Source organism: Halictus rubicundus, chromosome 6 (genome assembly GCF_050948215.1).
Source record: "Halictus rubicundus isolate RS-2024b chromosome 6, iyHalRubi1_principal, whole genome shotgun sequence".
Taxonomy (NCBI): domain Eukaryota; kingdom Metazoa; phylum Arthropoda; class Insecta; order Hymenoptera; family Halictidae; genus Halictus; species Halictus rubicundus.
The window spans coordinates 13,061,785-13,080,151 of record NC_135154.1 but is presented as its reverse complement, the minus strand read 5'-3'; the positions used below and the strand labels follow the sequence as shown (position 1 = coordinate 13,080,151).

Here is an 18,367-nt window from a genome sequence, read left to right as displayed (position 1 = left end):
AAAACGACCAATAAACTGTGCAACACTCGGACGGTGCACTCTGGTACTTTCTGCTTTCTGTCCTCCGTTTAGTTATTGGTAGTGGATTTTATGCGTTTGGAACATAACAGCAGAAAGATTAACCCCCTAGACGGCAGACCATTTTTATATCTAACAATCGATGATGTTTAGTTTCACCGCTTTATTTATTAATTTTTGTATTGTCCCTAATGCGGCAGCTGTTCATTTAATTAATTCGCCAGAAACTCACTGATTGACTATGAGCGAAAATGGTTAAAAGTATATTACATACTTTCAGGTTCATATTGACCAATACATCGCGGATTTATGCATACAAAAATGTTATCGGTTACGAGAGACAGATGCCAAACAGAAATTGAATTCTTCTCTCAACGATCTTATCCAATTGAACGTGGTGAAAAAGCATCGTTCCCGGATATCATCGGATAACATCTGTAATCGCAAATTCTCTCGACTCTACTCCGAGCGTTCTTCTCTGCGATTCAAGTGAGATTTAACACACCGCCTGCTTAAGTAGCCGGAACAAGTTGAGGAATTGGTGGAAGCTTCGAAAAACCTGGAATGAGCCCAGACACCGGCTGTTTCAGGGTCGAGTGGCACTTTAGGCAGAATTGGTTTCTTGTAAGCGGAATAGTAAATGTGGGAAACGTGCGATCAGAATGGACAGATGTAGTTCCTTCCTTTCTCTTTGCAATTCTTGCGGGAAACGGTAGTGCGATATTCGGTTCGTTCAATTTTATTTCGTGATTAACAATTACATTCTTATGAAAGCCGCTACGGGAGCGTGGAAACAGGTGTACGCGTTTATACGCTGACAAGCTTCTAGCCTTTGCTTAATTATTCAATCCTGATTGGGGCTCCGTTCGGAAGAAGGGTAGTGGCGTTCCCGGTTCACGATTTGAGCGCTACGCGCTTCCGGCGACTCCATTGGTTGAATTATTTGAAAAGCCGGCGAATCAACCGTTCGTTTCTAAAGTCTCGCCGCTTTCCATCCCCCTGAAAGGTTGCAACTTTTTTTTTTTTCTTTGCGCATTTATATATTCAGCCGCACTTGTCCGCCGACTCGTTAATTTTTATAATTGACGAACATAGGCGCCATTCGCTGCAGAAAATGTGAAATAGTGTAGCAGCAAACATACAAACAAAAAGTCTTCAGATTGCAGCGCATTTTATTTTCTATTTTCAACAAATTATTTCGTCGTAGAATATTTACGATAAACGCATATTTGTTGTGACGGACAATGCATCTTCATATATGTATGTATAGTGAAACAAGGTTTCACGTTGGCTGCCACTCGCCTAACTTGATATAGCTGCTGTACAGAGCGTGTGTAACCATATGTGGTCATCTCTTTAGGGGGTTGATCTCATAAACCAACGTGAGACAAAATTAAAAGACTACGGACCATTTATTTCCCTTCCTTCAAATATTCTCATCTACAAATTGACTATTCTTAACCCTTCAGCTGGATAAACAGCTACGTGGGAGACCGGTACCGGGTTGGTTATGACCCGTACTAAATTTTTTCACAATAACATGTGCTTTGGACATTCAAAGAGTGTTGGTTTGCCACCAAAACTGTATCCTACTACATTACATCAATTTATATACATAATATGTAATGTATTAATGTATTTATATGCAGAATATTTGAAAAAACATAGATTAACAAACAGTAAGTAATTTTTCTTCATTCGCCATGTACACAATCAAAATGTTTATAAACATACTAAGATTGTCAGAAATATTTCTGTGAATTTCACACGGTAATTGTTATTTTATGAAATCGAATAAAGGTAAACGTGATTTTCAATGACAACATTGTTCTGTGTGTCTTGAAGATATTGAAGAAAAATATTTCAAATGAAGATATTCACAATTCGTGATTTTATAAATTTTAGGAGAAATAACTCCAACACTTCGCGAACGGAGCAGCACAATTTATTAAAAAGTTTAACGTAGCAGCAGAGACAACACGAGAGCCGCAAATAAATAAATAAAAAAGCCCAACCTTTGCAATTATTCTTCTGTGGAATATTAGAGGACAATTTGTAGAAAAATGGATGCTCTGTGTTGTTTCATAGTTCACGGTATCCAGACAGTCATTGTGTCCTATTATTTCGAACGGCGGAGGTTCTGCCGTATATTAAAATTGCAATGGCAGGTAGAAATGACCTGGCATTTGCCGGACGGGTCACTATCAGAACATCCGTCGCTCGATGGTTAAATCAAGTTACAATGTCAAATATTAACTTGTCTACCAATTACTTGCCGAATAGAAAATTGAAGGCCCGAGCATTCGATACTACCGATTTCAAGAATTCGTTAAATTCATAATTTAAAGCTTATTGTCGCTTATTTACATTTAAATGGGCGCTGAATTAGTTTTACTTATTCTAATGTCATTCATTTGAACTTCGTACAATTTTTATTACTGTAATATGTGCTACAATAAAAAAGTTCGTTTAAAAAATTCATTTTACTTTGTCCCATAGTTCCGGTGTTAATGCTAATTGAACTTTGCCCTCTACGCTCAAAAAGTACAGATAATACCCCCTTATCGAAAATCATAAATTATTACATACGATCACCGCGCAAACAAGTGCTTCATTAAAGCAAATTTTATATAAAATAATCAACGTAAATGTGGAGACTATAATATTATTTTATTTTCTTTAATACCACATTCATTTCACTGTGTAAACAACATTTCGTGAACTACTACATAAGGCCAGAAGAATAAAACTCACCTAAGAGACATACGTGAATAGTTTAATTAAGGTTCGTCATGGTATTTCGATGCTATTGATGAATTTTCATTCTATGTCGGTGTTGAAAAATGTCTTAACTCTTTGCACTCCGCTGTCCCCTCTCATGGGACATCGTAAGTCTAGCATATCACTCGGGTGTCCCCTCTCGTGGGACATTAAAGTTTATTAGTGATTACGGGGAATTAAGTTACTTCAGCGCAACTTTTTGAGACATACATGTTTCCCTGAAGTTGTCTCTTAAAATGGCACAAGAAATTAAATCAAAATATAGTAAAATTACTAAGGTGTATAAAAAAAATGTCGCACTTGAAAACAGTTATAAGGAGAGTTTGTAGAAGAAAGTTCGGTACTCGCACTGTATAGTGAGATTTATAAATATAAATAAACAAGTCTAAAACTGCAGGAAAAAATTTTCAAAGCTGAGCTCAGCCTGGTTTGAAGCGTCAAGCGGTATAGATAGATCTAACGAGTGAGAAAATCGGAAAAGTGACGCTTCGACGTATTGTTTTCTCCGTAAGTCGCTGAAATGGTGGAGGAAGTTATTTTTTTGGGGGTTGGAAATGTGTGCCATTAACTCCTACATTATTTACGGCATCTCAAAAGAAACAAATAATCAAACGCCAATGACGCACCACAAATTTGTCAAGGCACCCATTGACCAGTTGAGAGGTGATTTTCGTGAATCGAGAACGCGTCCATCCACTTCTTCTGCGGACAATAGATTAGATAATAAACTACACATTCCCGACGTGGGACAAAGAAAACGGGATTGGATTGTTTGTTCTGATCGGAAAACGCCTGGTGGCAGGCGTCAAACGACTTATTATTGTCAAACGTGCAGAAATCAGCCTGCAATGCATATTGGGGAGTGTTTCAAGGTTTATCACACTGTACAAAGTTATAAAAAATAAAATATTGCTAATTTTGCAAATATACATTTCTCGATGTCAACCAATTCATATAAGTCCAATATCATTATAATACGTTACTTGGTTCCAAAACTATACTAAATAATACGAGGGTCTGTAAATGCACGTTTCTCAAAATAGCGCTGAGTAGCTGATAGCCAACGTCTAGAATGGTTCGGAGTGCAAAGGGTTAATATAGGAAGCGAATTTGTTGATATTTTCGAGGTCGTGCAAGTCAGTCTATAAAAATGTGTATCTGCATAAAAACACGCAGTCTAGTGATACGATATAGGCGACTCTCTCCCCTAAGTTACAAGAGCTTGGTAACAGTGGGGACGCACTCTTGCGGCGGCTGCATCAAACCCCATTGTCAATATGGCCGTTGACGAGAGATCGCAGTGTGTAGTGAGACGCGGTCGCGATAGCCTGTTCGTCAGTCTCTGAATATGAAATACGCCGCACCGGGGAAAAACGTTTCTACGTAATACGTAACAATTCATTTGTGAATCTAACCAAAATGAATGGTGTTCTCGGAGAACGGAGAAATCACACGCAGGGTGAGAATGCTCCGATGCAAGGTACGTGACCATATATCCTCGCGCTTATACGTCTGCTTTTCTGGAAAACGTTGGTCGGTACTGTTTACGAATATTTCGTGGTAGAACCACGCTAGTGATCGCACGCAGAGCTTCCTCTCGAGCCTCGTTCGATCGATTTCTTTCTACGTTTATTGGCATTGACATTCGGATAATGTCTGTCGAACTCGTAGAAATGTAAATCAGACCTTGATAATGATATACGGTGCACCTTTCACGCAAATTTTCTTTGAGAAACCGACTTCCCGTGTACACGAGTGTGTCTCCTTCTTGGTAGACCGATGTTTCAACCCTCGGCCAGCCGATGCCGGGTAGCTTCTCATTCGGAATTCGCATAATTATGTTTATGTACGGCCGAATAATCGATTCTACAGCAAACTAGATTGTTCTACAATCGGAAAACCCAGTTTTCATTATTCTTTCTTTGAAATTCCACGGATAGCGACTACAGAAATGTTTCTACAGTCGGAAAATCTATTTCCTGTTTTCCTCTAACTGCACTTCGCATAAGTGTCGTTTAAATAAATCCATTAATGATGCAATACTATTTAAAGAAAAGAAATATTTTCGAAATATGTATTACTATCGTTTTAGCATGGGTCGTCACAGACCCGGCGTCGGTCTCCCGCGTTACTGTTCGATGGTTGACCATTTGAGGGTTAATTTATACCGTAGAAGTTTCTAACGATCGGCGTGAATTCAATTTATCAGCCCTACGCTTTTCTCTTTCTGTTTTATACAATTTTTGGTGTTCTGCGACACTCGGAAATATTTGGCAATTTTAGGGTGGTTTGACGTATAGTTACGTGCGCATCCTGTAAAAACTTGAGAAACTCGAAGTTTGAACAGTACTTTATATTAATGTAAATTGCTTCGTATAAAACGACGATGAAAGTGTACGAAGTGAAATTTATTTATTTAAATAGATATACGGGTCAAAATCCGGCGCATAAAAATAAGGAGTACAAGTTAAAAATGGAATGTGTGTTCGAGCGAATTTGTAGTAATAATTAAGACGAATTAATTGTTAGTGACAGGTAATACTTATCGGTTATTCAGTTTTGTTTCATCAACATCTGATATATGTCAATGACGACATTTTTATTGAAGAACGTTACGCAAATTTATGCATTCTGCAGAAATTGTTTTTTAATTTGCGCTTGTTTAGTTTTTATTAGCTGCTTCGCTATTATAATTTTTAAAATATTCTACTTACCACAAATGAACTCAAGAATGAACTAAAAAAAGAAAATAAATTAAATAAATTTAAACAATGTACAAACTTCATATTCTAAAATATAGAATAGTATATCATTAATTATGTAGTTTGTCATAATATGCAAATATAGGAAACTTAAACTAATTTAGTACTAAGATTTTTAACTCAAAACGATTAAACATTGTTATATTTTCATAAGAATAAATTGTGTTTGCTTTTTAAGTGTTTCATTCATAATATTTTTATATGTTTCTTCAAAATATATTCTTACCCAATAAATACATTTATCACTATACAGATACCAAAAAGGAAATGGGTTACATTGATGGGAGGCTCAAATTGAACAATGATGAATCAAAGTCATTGATTACTGATTTATTTCCTTGGATGTTAGAGTTTAAAAGGATGTGCAGGTGTATAAATACAGAGAAAAGTATGGCATCATTAACAGAACTTATGCAATTTTATGCGAGGTACCATTTATTATATATATATATATATATATATATATATTTAAATTGTTAATTTAATATTTAGTTCACCAGTAACACTGTTCTTGGGAACTGGTGTAATAAAGGTGATAAAAGGCACACATTTTAGTTACATTCTAAAATCATGTAATTTCTGGCTTTATAAACGGCAGAAAAAATAAATACATCAATTTTATTATATATATAGAAACAGTAAATATTGTAGTTGCTTAGTAATACTTACACATAAATTTGTTACACATATGCTATAGCCTAATAGTATTTTTAAGCGATTATGTGTATTTATTTATTTGTACAATATAAATTTATAATAATTCTTAGGTCCATGAAAAATTCAATTAGAGAAATCATTTTAAATCACTTTTTGCTTTCTTAAAATATTCATAATCTCAACATAAACCAGTGCTCACATTTTGCTATATGACTCTTCCTCAACTTGGAATAAATAGCTTGGTCCAGATGTTTTCGACTGAATATTACAGTATAAATTCATTGTGTAATAGTAAATTATAACATTTAATTTTTGTCAATTTTGACAAATGTCTGATACAAATTACTTTTACAGAAATGTAAGTATTAGTGTAAATGAATGTTATACAAGGCCTTTGAGAGCTGCAAAATTGAAGGATTCTATTAGTGAGACATTACTGTTATTTATGTATATATATCGCGAGATTTCTGAGGTAAGCAGTATTCTTCTTTTTTAAATCTACAAGTTTCTTCTACATTCATATATTAATAAAATTTCATTTTCTAGGATTGCAATAGATCTATTTATTTCAATAATATGTCAGATTTATTAGCATTGTACATAGACATGGAACTAAAAGCATCAAAAAAAAGTAAAGAGGAGCATGAGAAAATTTCTGCAAGGCTCACTTCTTGCCTTTATGTTTACCTAGGTATGGTTATACATACACAGCTTTACTATAATCAATTTACAATTTACAGAGAAGCTAATATTATTTTATTTAAAAAATATGTTTCTTTCAGAACATTCCACGCAACATTTATTAGACACATTATTGAAAATACAATTTATGTGTCGTAATTATCATCCTATTTTAGATCCAATAATAATGTAAGTACTAAAATATGTATTTGATTAAATCGTTGTTTCTGTTTTTCTAGAATATTTTTTGTAGTAACATATTCTCCAGAAAATAGTATTGATTATTCATTATGTACGGTATTCTCTCTTAGGAAAATTATGAAAAATATTCCTACGCATCCGGAATCAAGCACTATGTTTCTTCGTTACTTTCTTGTTTATCGTTTATGGAGGAAAATAAATGATGATGTAACTGTGAGAGCTCGGATAACTGCTGCTGCGGTTGCATCTCTGGGGCCAGTGCCATCTACGTTCTCGCCATGTACATTAGAAGATGTATTGCCAAAAGTGCCAAAGAGTCAACCAAATTCTACAAAAACTCTGCTACAGCATAAATTCGACATTAAAAGACATTGTGAACTCTTTGTACAACATTGCAAAGAGAAGGAAAGAAGTGTATGCCAGAAGGACAAACCTGCGACTCCCATTGATTCGTCCAATAGAATTAATTCACAAACGGTATCTATTTCTTTATTTCTCCATTCTCCTATAACATGTTACCAATTCAACAACATCATTGTCTATTATTATGCAAGCACAGATTGTTTTTTTTTTAAACTTACATTAACTGTCTCATAATATTGTTTATGTAAGTAATATGAATGGTAATGAACTCTACATTTTATTAGACGATAGATTTTTCTGTAAATTCATATTTTTATAAAATAATTATTACATGCAAGAACTGTCAAGTGTTACATTAGCTCTTCCCATAAGTAATGTCGTTTTGTAATCTATTTTTGAACGAGAAAGTTAATGTATTGTTTAAGAAAGGTATAAGGAAGTTAGTTGAAAGATAGAGAAATGTCATAGAAAATGATGGTCAATATTTGGTCGATGATCAAGACGATTAAAAATAAACGTAAGTGCATTAACTTTCTCGTTCAAAATTAGACTGCTTATCAGATGACCTAATGTCTTAAAAATATTAATGATATTTATGTTACTTGCATGAAGGGGTCACGTCATTCTGTAAGGACAAAATTAATGAGTTTGTCTCTTTTCAGTCAGAAGATAATGCTTGTAAAGATACAGAGTATATAGAAAGTAACGTAAATTCAATTATATCAGATAAAAATAAGCGTAATGAGTCTATTTCTTTGCTAAAAACTTTTAAATCTATAAATTTGGAAGAACAAAGTAGTTTTAAATGTCTAGGAACTTTTTCGGATAATATTTCTACAAAGCTTGCTATCCCTAAAACAATGAAATCGAATAAAAATCGTTCGCGAAGGAATTGTAAAAAATCCAATGAAATTGTAATTATCGATTTGACTAGTGATATAGTACTTGAGAAATGCATAAAGAGGAGGAAATCTAGGAAATTACCATGGTTGGAAGAAGCCAAGAAAAGGATCGACTTGAAGATAGCGAGATCGTCACAGAAAACGAAAGGTCAGAAGAAGAAGGAACAGGCGAGTACCGATTGTACACATTCACCAAGCAATTCAAGAACAGTCAATCATCAGTCGGAAGATGCATCACAGTTAACACAGATACAGGAAGACATCAGTTCAAGATCGAATCCCAGTACATGCTGCACAGTTGATACTAAAAATACCGAGAGCAAAATGGAAATCGATAACAAATTACTAGATCATACGGAAAATGTAAGGAATTCGAAGGAGTCGAATATTCGAACGTTTTGCATGACGCCGTTTATTGCGAGAACCACTAAATTACCCGTAAGCGAGATATCTCTCTCAACAGAAGAAGCGTCGAGTTCCACTATCAATGACAATTCTACGAATGATTGCATAGACACGAGAATAAAAAACGACGAGAGGGAAGGTGATAGATGTAACAAACAAACTGTGATCAAGCGTCTGACAGAAACAGATGTTTTCTCAGAGCCTGATACACGCGAAAGAGCTGAAAGTTTCAAAACAGTCTGTGATTTAGGAACAGAATGCCCAATTGTAAATAATACTGCGATATGTACTCGGAATGATTCCAAAGATAATGCTATTAATTCTAATTGTTCTAATCTTAATCTAAGTAACAGTAGAGTAACTGAAAGGGTAATATCGTCAATAATAATAGCGGAGTCCGCCTCAGAGAATAAAACGTTAAATAAAGAAACATCTGCATCTAAGTATTCTGATAATATGATTAACTCCAAAGAACAAAGCAAAGAATTGGTTACATCTGAAGAAGTAACCAGCGATGAACACAATACAATTTGTATCGAGGAGACAGTAGATGTTGCCAAGACCTTCATTGTTACAGATGTTTCGCTGCAAAATGAACGACAAGAATCGTTACAAACACCCATACAGAATCCAGGTATACAAGGGAAATTTGAATTGGGAGTTGAAGTAAAATCACCAAAATGTACAAATGAGGTGGGCAATAGGGAAAAAAATGAATTTTCTGAACGAGCAGAATTAGAAATTTGTGATTATGATGAAGCGAGATGTATAAGAGAAAATAAGGGGAGCGTCGTTAATATCAGAGAATCTATTTTCGGATCTTATTCTACGGATAAGAAAGATATTTCTAATAAAGTTAACGTAACGTGCCCAAATGAAAACTTTAGCAAGTCCATAGAGAGTGTAACGAACGACAAGTGCAATCTTAATCTCGACAAGGCAGACGTTTCTTGCGAATCTCACTTATCATTGGACGTAACACCGAGAAAGGAGTCTGATAAGTTATACAAAAGAATAGAGGATAAACAGGAATGCGGCAATGCTCAGAACGAATATGTTGTCCAAGACTCTGACCTGCAAGGCAATATCGATGGTCTCTCGTTGTTGGCCAGTGTTTCGCAACATATACCGCATTTGAAGCCAGAATCGGAAGTAAAGTGTGACCAAATCAAGGTGAAGGATTATGCCTCCTTGAGGTACACCTGTTGCGGTCAGGCCGACGACGACCAAGCTGAGAACGATTCATCGAACATTGTTTCTCAACTGCTTGAAAATCCATCTGCAGAAATCATCAACAGAATCGTGGGAATTTATCCTGACGATGCGTTGAATAAAGTAGCTCTTCACGTGGAAGTGACCTCGAACGACTCTGAGACTGAGAATGCGAACAAAGGATTGTATAATGGTTTAACATCTGTGGAGAACAACGTCCAAGCTACGAAAGAGAACGCTAACGTTATATTGAACGGGGAGACTGTGATGTTGCTGCAGAAGTCACCGAACAGCAATTTGTATATCATAAACAAAGCCGTGGAGAATTCGAAAGATCACAATGACGAAGAAATTAGCAGACTGAAGGAGAAGAGTTGGGTGCCATCCACAGAGGAGTGCGGTTCGTTCGAAGCAGTTGCTTCTGTGGATCATATGTCATATAATTTAGAATTAACTTCGTGTAGCAAAGAGTTACCGTACCAGGAGAGCAAGTGTTCAGTGGGACGTGGAATCAAGGTGGAAATGGAAGAAAGCACTTTCTCGGACAGCAAATTGTATACTAAGAAGGTACCTGCAGACCTGATCTCTGTCAGTTCGTCAATGTATCAGGACATAGCCAGCAAGCCAATAGATAAACTGAAATCTTCAAAATCGAGTCTGCCGTACCGGCAAAATATTAAACAAGAGTTGAACAATATTTCTCATCATTGTGCTATTTCAGGGTGTAACAGTGTTCATTCGCATACTCATGAAGTGGATGGTTCCCAGTTGCATATCCCAGTAACGCATCCGACGACTTTGCCGACCATCTATGGAAACTGTGCCGGTAGTGCCGACTTGTGCATGTCGTACCATAAACATTGCAACTCGGTGTCATGCAGTTTGCAGATCAACACCAACGGTTCTCTCCATTCGCACGCGAAATCGGGCAGCCCGTGCGGACGACCACGTTGCTCGTGTTTGAACTGTACGTACGATATCGTTGCTCGTTACAGGCAGTGCATCCATCCGACCACGGACACTCGCGTATCCTGCATCGAAAGTAGTCCATATTTTCTGCCGACACACTCGCCGGTTAAAAACCCCGCCGTCCAGGAGCACGACAGAGCGAAAAACGAAGCAGTTATCAGTAAATTGTACGACGACCAGTTGTTCTGTAAAATAGAGAAGAGCCTTTCGCAGAGTAGCCAGCTGGAGGTGCAACGCGACCCAGAGAAAGTGTTCAAGAAGAAGGACGCGGACAATATGTTACCTCTGAAGAAGAGATTAAAGGCGCACGCGATGGCGTACACGGAAATGTCGATCAAAGCCGAGAAGGTGGACAATTATCCAGCTATACCCATGATGTCGATAGCCGCTTTGGAAGCGCTGGACAACACGCAGAAACGGTCCGTTCAACAAATGGTCAAATCCGAGTACGAGTTGTCACCCGGGAAGAAAGATCCTCGCGACGGATATTGCAACTCGAACTTAGTGCGCAGGGATTACTACAAGGACGTGCACGTGTCCGGTACGCATCAGAGTCTTGCGAAAGAGAGCATGAGAAAGCTAGGACGTCAATTCCGATCAACAAATGATCAGCCCAATGCAGCGTATCAAGATTCTTGCCTTCAGAGATCGTTCAAAACACCGGCGCAACGGAAAGAGATTAACATGCTGAACGGCATGTCATTGAAAAGATTGAATTCTTCGGAGTCGATAGAACGGGAGGAGGAGACGTTGAAGAAAAGTAAGAAAACGCAGTCGCCGCTGCGGCAAACAAGAAGCTCAAAAAGAAACGTTCCTAAAGTAAATTATTCTTACACCGATGTTGATCCAGAATGGAATCCGTCCGGTGAATCGAAACGCAAGCGTAAGAAGACTAGTCGATGATCGATACCGCTTCATTGTAAGAATTCACTGTTGTAGGGAGTGTTTTGAACATAAACAAGAGGAAATATATATATTAATCTGTAAAACTGTGACATATTGTACAAACTGTAAATAACGAGTGGGATGAATCGTGATTTTGAAGATTCCGGATACTGGCGATTTCTGGACCCAGTAAAACAACCTGAAGATCAGCATCGGTGAAGATTTTCTGAAGAATTTCAGAACGTCGACGCAGAAGATATTAGAAACTATTTTGTTAGGTTTAGAGAGCTCAACGCGAAAAAAAAACGATAGCCAATTCTTCATAGAATATTCTATGTAGAACTATGCAGTATTACGTGAAATTCTGTTTTATTTCTATTAGTATTAAACTACAATATAGACGCAGCTAATTTTATTTAAACTAATTAATTTATAATAATTTGCAAGAAAATTTCACAAAAGTTTTTTTTATCTATCACGACGTAAAAACTACTTTTGTATATACCTATGTACATAAAATGTAACAATGATTACACACTGAAGTTATTGCTATGTTACTCTTATATTGAAGGTAAGACGTTTATTTTTTGAATAGTAGGCTAGGGAAATGGGAGATCTAAAAGACAACGTATATTCATCATAAAAATCATATATTTAAACTGTGAAACTAATTTATTATTAAATTAGTAAACATCACTACTGTTATAGTGCGCGATCATACATAAATATAATCTACTTTAGTTCTGTAATCATTTGAATCAATAATCTTCATATTAAACAAATTTTGTTGGTTTTCAGTTTACAGAAACAAATATATGCAAATTCGGAGAAATTAGAAGTCCTGGTTGAAGATTAAATTGCATCTACTATCACAAGATATGTTGTAAGTAAAATTTAGAAAATTGATATAATTTATAACTGATGTTAATCTTTCCAATAGTAATTGGATGTCAATATCAATTAATTAATTGCAGTTGGGGACACAATTAAGTGGACACCGTTTAAAAACTAATAACCATTTTCAAATTTGACCAAACGACTTGAATCTTTTTTGATATGTTAAATGAGTAAACTAATCCTTCTCACATCTTTAAAAAATTCAAGCCATTTCATCCAATTTTTGAGAAAGTTATTAGTTTTGAAAGGGTGTCCACTTAATTTTGTACCCAGTTGTATATGCAAGCCATACATTAAGAGAAAATAACTCTGTTAACAGCATGTTATGTTACAGACTATTTCCGCAACTTGAATGCCACAGGAGAATGTTTACATAACTCTGGAGAGTGTGTGATGTCAATAAATTTGCCAAATCACATAGGAGTAACTAAGTCGTTATGCAACAGCAGAAGAACAGAAAACACCAACTACATTTCAATTTTATAAAATTCTCTTTACATATAGCAGTACGAGTTGTTATAAATATACTTATAGATATCAAAAGGCAGGTAGTATAAACTAGTCATTGGTTTTTACTTTATCAGGAGAAAGGAACACAGCCGAATAATATGTATATGGCGATGAACTTCAGATTAAAAAGTCGGGAAAAACATTATGTAGAATTAAAGTACATACTTTAGAATTTGTATAGATATCAAAACGATAGAGCTTCGTCCCAAGAAAAGTCATTTGATACGACACCCGAATTTATAGCGCCTTTGCATAATTTATGCTTTAAAAATTAGACATATATTTTTAAAAATTATTCACTTGTTTTCCAAACATGGAAATGGAGTATGCCTCACTGTACAAATTCTAAGCGGAAAGAGAATAGACGTAACCTTTTTAAAATCTTTGTGAAATAATCGTAAATTAAAAGTTAGAGCTACTGCTCAAAGAAATCAATGACTTAATTTTCATTCACTGCAATCATTCTTGTAAGTAGATATATTTTTAAGAAACAAATAATATTGAACTCAATCATGTTCACCGTGAAGTAGTGTTCTCATTTAAATATAATAGTTATGGTTTAGTCATTATGAAATAGAGAACAGTTTACGTATCTTTAGTGCCATATATTCCTGTTACATGATATTTCGTCTGTGATTATTAAGTAACATTAAACTTATACTTACACGTATTCAACATCGGATTACACATAACTCTATTGTGTTGTTTAAAGAAAAACCGTGTTTAGCTGACTGCTTCATGGTAAACAGAAATATATATTGTTTTTATATGTCATAAAAAATGGTTGCAAAAAATTATACTGCTTCATGGTAAATCGCATTTTCGTACAAATAATTTATTTGTTGTAATTATAAACGTTTCCGATAGTCATAGATCTGTCGTCTGGTTAGAAAAAAGACTTATGTACATTAAGAAATTATTTATTAATTTTCATGCCAATAAGTCTGATAATTTTAAGTTCAACATAAATGAATTTATAATTTAATGTAGTCTATGATCAAAAATATTGCCAAATATTTTCATGTTCCATCAAGGAACGGATATAAAGTGGTTAGCGGACAAAATTATACTGTAAATTTGTTAAGAAAAGTCTGATATCTGAAATTTTTAATTCAATGTAACAACATTGCATCCGTTATCCCGTTCATTCGTGTTCATGAAAAGAAAAATTGAGTACTGTGTATGTGTAGAATGTTTTTGTCATAATGACGAATAAACTTGTATTTACCTATATTTACAAATTACATGCATCTCGTGATGCATAAATTGGATTTATTGAAGAAAAAAAATGATATTACATATAAACATTTACCTCGAGTTTACGTCCCCGGCGTAAATATTTTACGTTTACGATAGGGTTAGACGTAGTAATTTCTAACAGGGTAATTACTCCAATAATTTTTTTATATTTTAATATATACTTTTTACGTTTAATTGTTTTTTGTTTAAGTATTTGAACTACCGTAACTCCAAGAAATGTTCATTTAATTTATGATGATATCTGACTGTACCGTTCAATACATTGTGTAAAACGTATTTCTAATATACTTATTTTATACATTCATCACAAAACATATACTTGTATCATTTCCTATTAATCGATTTGTTTCCCTTTGATAGTATTTCCAAAGCTTTTTAAATATTATAATTTAATATTATGAAAGATACTGTTTGAACTTTCAAAAATATAGAAAATATATGTAATTGTATTTTTTGTGTATGCATTAAAAATATTTTTATGTAGGCTTGTATAAAACGAAGTAGACGTACGACTACTAAAATAATTTTAGATTTGATGATGTATAGGAATATATATGTATAATAACATTTTGTGTATAATAATTGTAAATATATTTACATTTATGTGCATTCCATTAAATGAATAACAATTTATAAACAGGATATCAAGGATGTAATAAAACATTAATTTCTTAGAATACACTTGAAGATATATGTACATATACAATATTTGGTACACTAGAGGGTGGAGAAAACTACAACAACCATGGTTTCATAAAAAGAGGAATTTTATTCTCTTGTTCAGTCTCTGCATTGTACATTATGAGTTACCTAATGTAATTTTACATTTTATAGCAGTTACAAAAATCATGTAAAATTACGAACTGGCATTTAGTGTATACAAACTGATAATATGAGTAGTAATATCTACGTTTTCTTTCACACATAGTGAAAATAATCAAATATAATGGCACATACCCCATTCCTCGTATATAAACTCATGTTGTTATGCTATCAATTTTGTATTTACATATACATATATTATTCTTTGGAAAATTAATGGTTACAGATTCATTCGGTTCAAGTAAAATACTTTTCGGCATGTATCATTCCTTAATCATAGTTCAACGTATACTTTTAAGCACTTTGGTTATACAATTCTATAAACATTTTATATTGTAAAACGAGTTCAGTAACTTAAATACATATGTACGAATATTTTACCAAGTAATTGACTGAATTAAATATCTCTCCAGTGTACTATTTTCATTCAGAATAGTATTGATTAATTGTAGTATGGAAATTTTTATTTATCACAAAATCATTTTGAACAATTTGTACAGTAAATATGTAGCATTATAAAAAGAAGAATATAGTCGCGTTGGAAAGTAAGTCAACGCCTTTTCAAACATATTGTCGTTTATTATTATTATTGCAAATTTCCAATTTTCACTTGTTGTTACGTATAGTAAGTATTCGAACTTCTGCAAACCTTATTTATATATTTATATAGAAACTGTAATAATATTTTTGCATTACTTTTTAAGAACAGTGTAATGGAAACATTAACTTACTTCCTGAAGCAACCGTGTATAGTATGATTGATTAATGAAATGCTTGTTCTTCTATTTTTGTGCATACTAGTCTAATCATTTTATATTAATTATGACGTTTCTAAGCATTAATAGTAATTATTTTAGGAATTTTCATTTACTAATTTTTTAGTAACATATAATAACAAAAAAGTAAAAAAATTTACGAAAAGAAAATGTGCGTATAAGAAATCAATGCTACATTTAATCGCTACTTAAACAATTCTTACTTCCGTATGTTCATAATCAAATTAAAAGGAGACTTATATAAATTATAATCATAAATCATTAGTGTTCAAGCCTGTTGCTATCAGCTGCTAAAATACTGTTTGTACATACAACATTAAAATTATCAAATACAACATATAGCTTGCTTTTCAGTAATAATAAGCCCAGGCACTAATGGGTTAGTTCTGTCAGATAAAATGTGTCATTACGTATTGAAATTTCTTGTATACTGTTTCACCGTAACAACTTTCCAGCAATAGAATTTTTAAAAAATATGTCAAGAGAAAAACAGATTTTTGTACATATTGTACTTATTCGAACTCTGTATTATCTCCTTTAAATTAAGTGCCGCGGTTTATAAGTAAATTTTCCTTTATGCAACATAAATAAGTCTTACTTCTATATGCAATGTATAGATGTAATGTCCTTTTAGATGCGCGTGTCTGTTTTTTTTAACAAGCAATTTTTTATGCGGATGCAAGATTTGTTTAGATTCAGTTTATAAATACTTTAACGAGAATACAGTACTCTACAAAATACAAATGACTGTTCATTTGGTATACTTATGTCGCTGTTTATTGATCTCAAGATATAAAATAGTTTCTTTTAAATGTGTTTTTATACGAGTTAGAGATGAACAACATTTTCCTGGTAGGATTTGAAGTTAATGCTATCTATATCTTTACGGGACATTATTATAATATTAAACCTTGGAATAATCTCTAAATAATAAGACTAATAATCTCATTAAAGGTGTATCGTTAAATCTATAAAATAGCTGAGACTAAGAAAAAGTGACATTAAAAGATACTACCCTAATGTAATCGAGTGGAATGTCTGTTGTCTAAAATTGAGTATTATTAAACATAAATAGATCAATGAAGTTGTCAATGCTAAACACATTTTGATCGAATATCATTCACACAATTGTAAAGCATTTCCTACTCCACTCAACACTTAAGTAATATCTACAAACGCAATAAGGTACACATGTTCATTTTGTCGCTTTCCTTAAACGCTACAAAAACAAAATATTTCGTTTTAGCATCACTATGAAATTATACACTATTTTATATTTGATTATTAAGTTAAAAATAATGTTGACGGTAAAATAATTTATTGTAATAAATATATTTGTTAAAAGAAAACTTGTTAAGAGTTCTAAATAATCTTTGTTTTAGAAGATAGAATAACAATTCCATTGGTAATATATATTGTTCTATATTATTCGTTTAACTTTTATCTCCTTTAAAAATTAGTGCATAATTTCGCGAGCTTTTACCAAATATTTGAAAAAACGTAATACTTTTTTCTCTTCGTTTGTTACTATTACTTACAAAAAGAAAGCTAAAAGATTATAAGGATTGCTCTGAAAGTAGTAGCCATTTCAAATTTAATAAAAACTTATTTGTTTAATGTCAGCAAGTAAAAATATTTTTTTGTTATTTCCACTTACTATTAAAATAAATACGGTGATGTTATTACATATAATTATGTGTGTAATAAAGATAATCCTGAGTTTTTTGGAGAAATTAATTTCTAAATATAAGAAAGTAACAAAGAATAGTCTACCTCATTTCAAAAGTAGATTTGCAAATTATTTTTGATTTTGTAATCAATAATTTAATATTTGAACACATAATAGGTAGAACTTATTCAGCAAAACCTAAAACATAATACTTGAAGATAAATTAATAGACATATTTGTTGTTAATTGTAAACTTAGAACCACAGACTATTCGTTTAATACTTAGCAGTTCAATGCACTTTCTCCGCTTTGTTATGCATTTCAAATCAACTTTAAAAAGATAATTTGAAGAGAAAGCGTCTAGCATTTTAATACGTATCACTATCATTAGAAAATACTGCGTCATATTCAGTCTAAAATAAATGTGAGTATTGGAAAACAAACTTTTTATAAATCTATAAGAAAACAATAATTCGGGTGCTTAGAAATTTGTTACAGCTCGATAATTCGCACTGTTTCAAATCTAATAATAGTCACACAAAATATAAATGAAACAATAACAACTAAAACTATCTAATAAGAATACAATTAAGAAAT

At 33.3% G+C, this 18,367-nt stretch overlaps 1 protein-coding gene across 2 annotated transcripts; it reads left to right on the top strand.

The window, feature by feature from the left end:
• Positions 1-4,055: 4,055 nt before the first annotated feature.
• Positions 4,056-18,096, top strand: LOC143355306 (uncharacterized). Of its 2 annotated transcripts, XM_076790029.1 has the most exons (10): positions 4,064-4,279; positions 5,224-5,334; positions 5,815-5,989; positions 6,573-6,690; positions 6,765-6,909; positions 7,001-7,088; positions 7,211-7,577; positions 8,126-12,407; positions 12,635-12,719; positions 13,068-18,096. In XM_076790029.1, the coding sequence occupies exons 3-8, from the start codon at positions 5,829-5,831 to the stop codon at positions 11,852-11,854; spliced, it is 4,608 nt and encodes a 1,535-aa protein (XP_076646144.1). In that variant the 5' UTR covers positions 4,064-4,279; positions 5,224-5,334; positions 5,815-5,828; the 3' UTR covers positions 11,855-12,407; positions 12,635-12,719; positions 13,068-18,096. The 2 variants fall into 2 exon arrangements, with proteins under 2 accessions (XP_076646143.1, XP_076646144.1); XM_076790028.1 differs by lacking the exon at positions 5,224-5,334 and having other exon boundaries at positions 4,056-4,279.
• Positions 18,097-18,367: the final 271 nt, after the last annotated feature.

Coding starts and splice junctions, on each gene's coding strand:
- LOC143355306 (XM_076790028.1), top strand. CDS start 4,219: ATGAATGGTGTTCTCGGAGAACGGAGAAATCACACGCAGGGTGAGAAT. Junction 4,280..5,814: donor TGAGAATGCTCCGATGCAAG/GTACGTGACCAT, acceptor ATCACTATACAG/ATACCAAAAAGGAAATGGGT. Junction 7,089..7,210: donor ATTTTAGATCCAATAATAAT/GTAAGTACTAAA, acceptor ATTCTCTCTTAG/GAAAATTATGAAAAATATTC.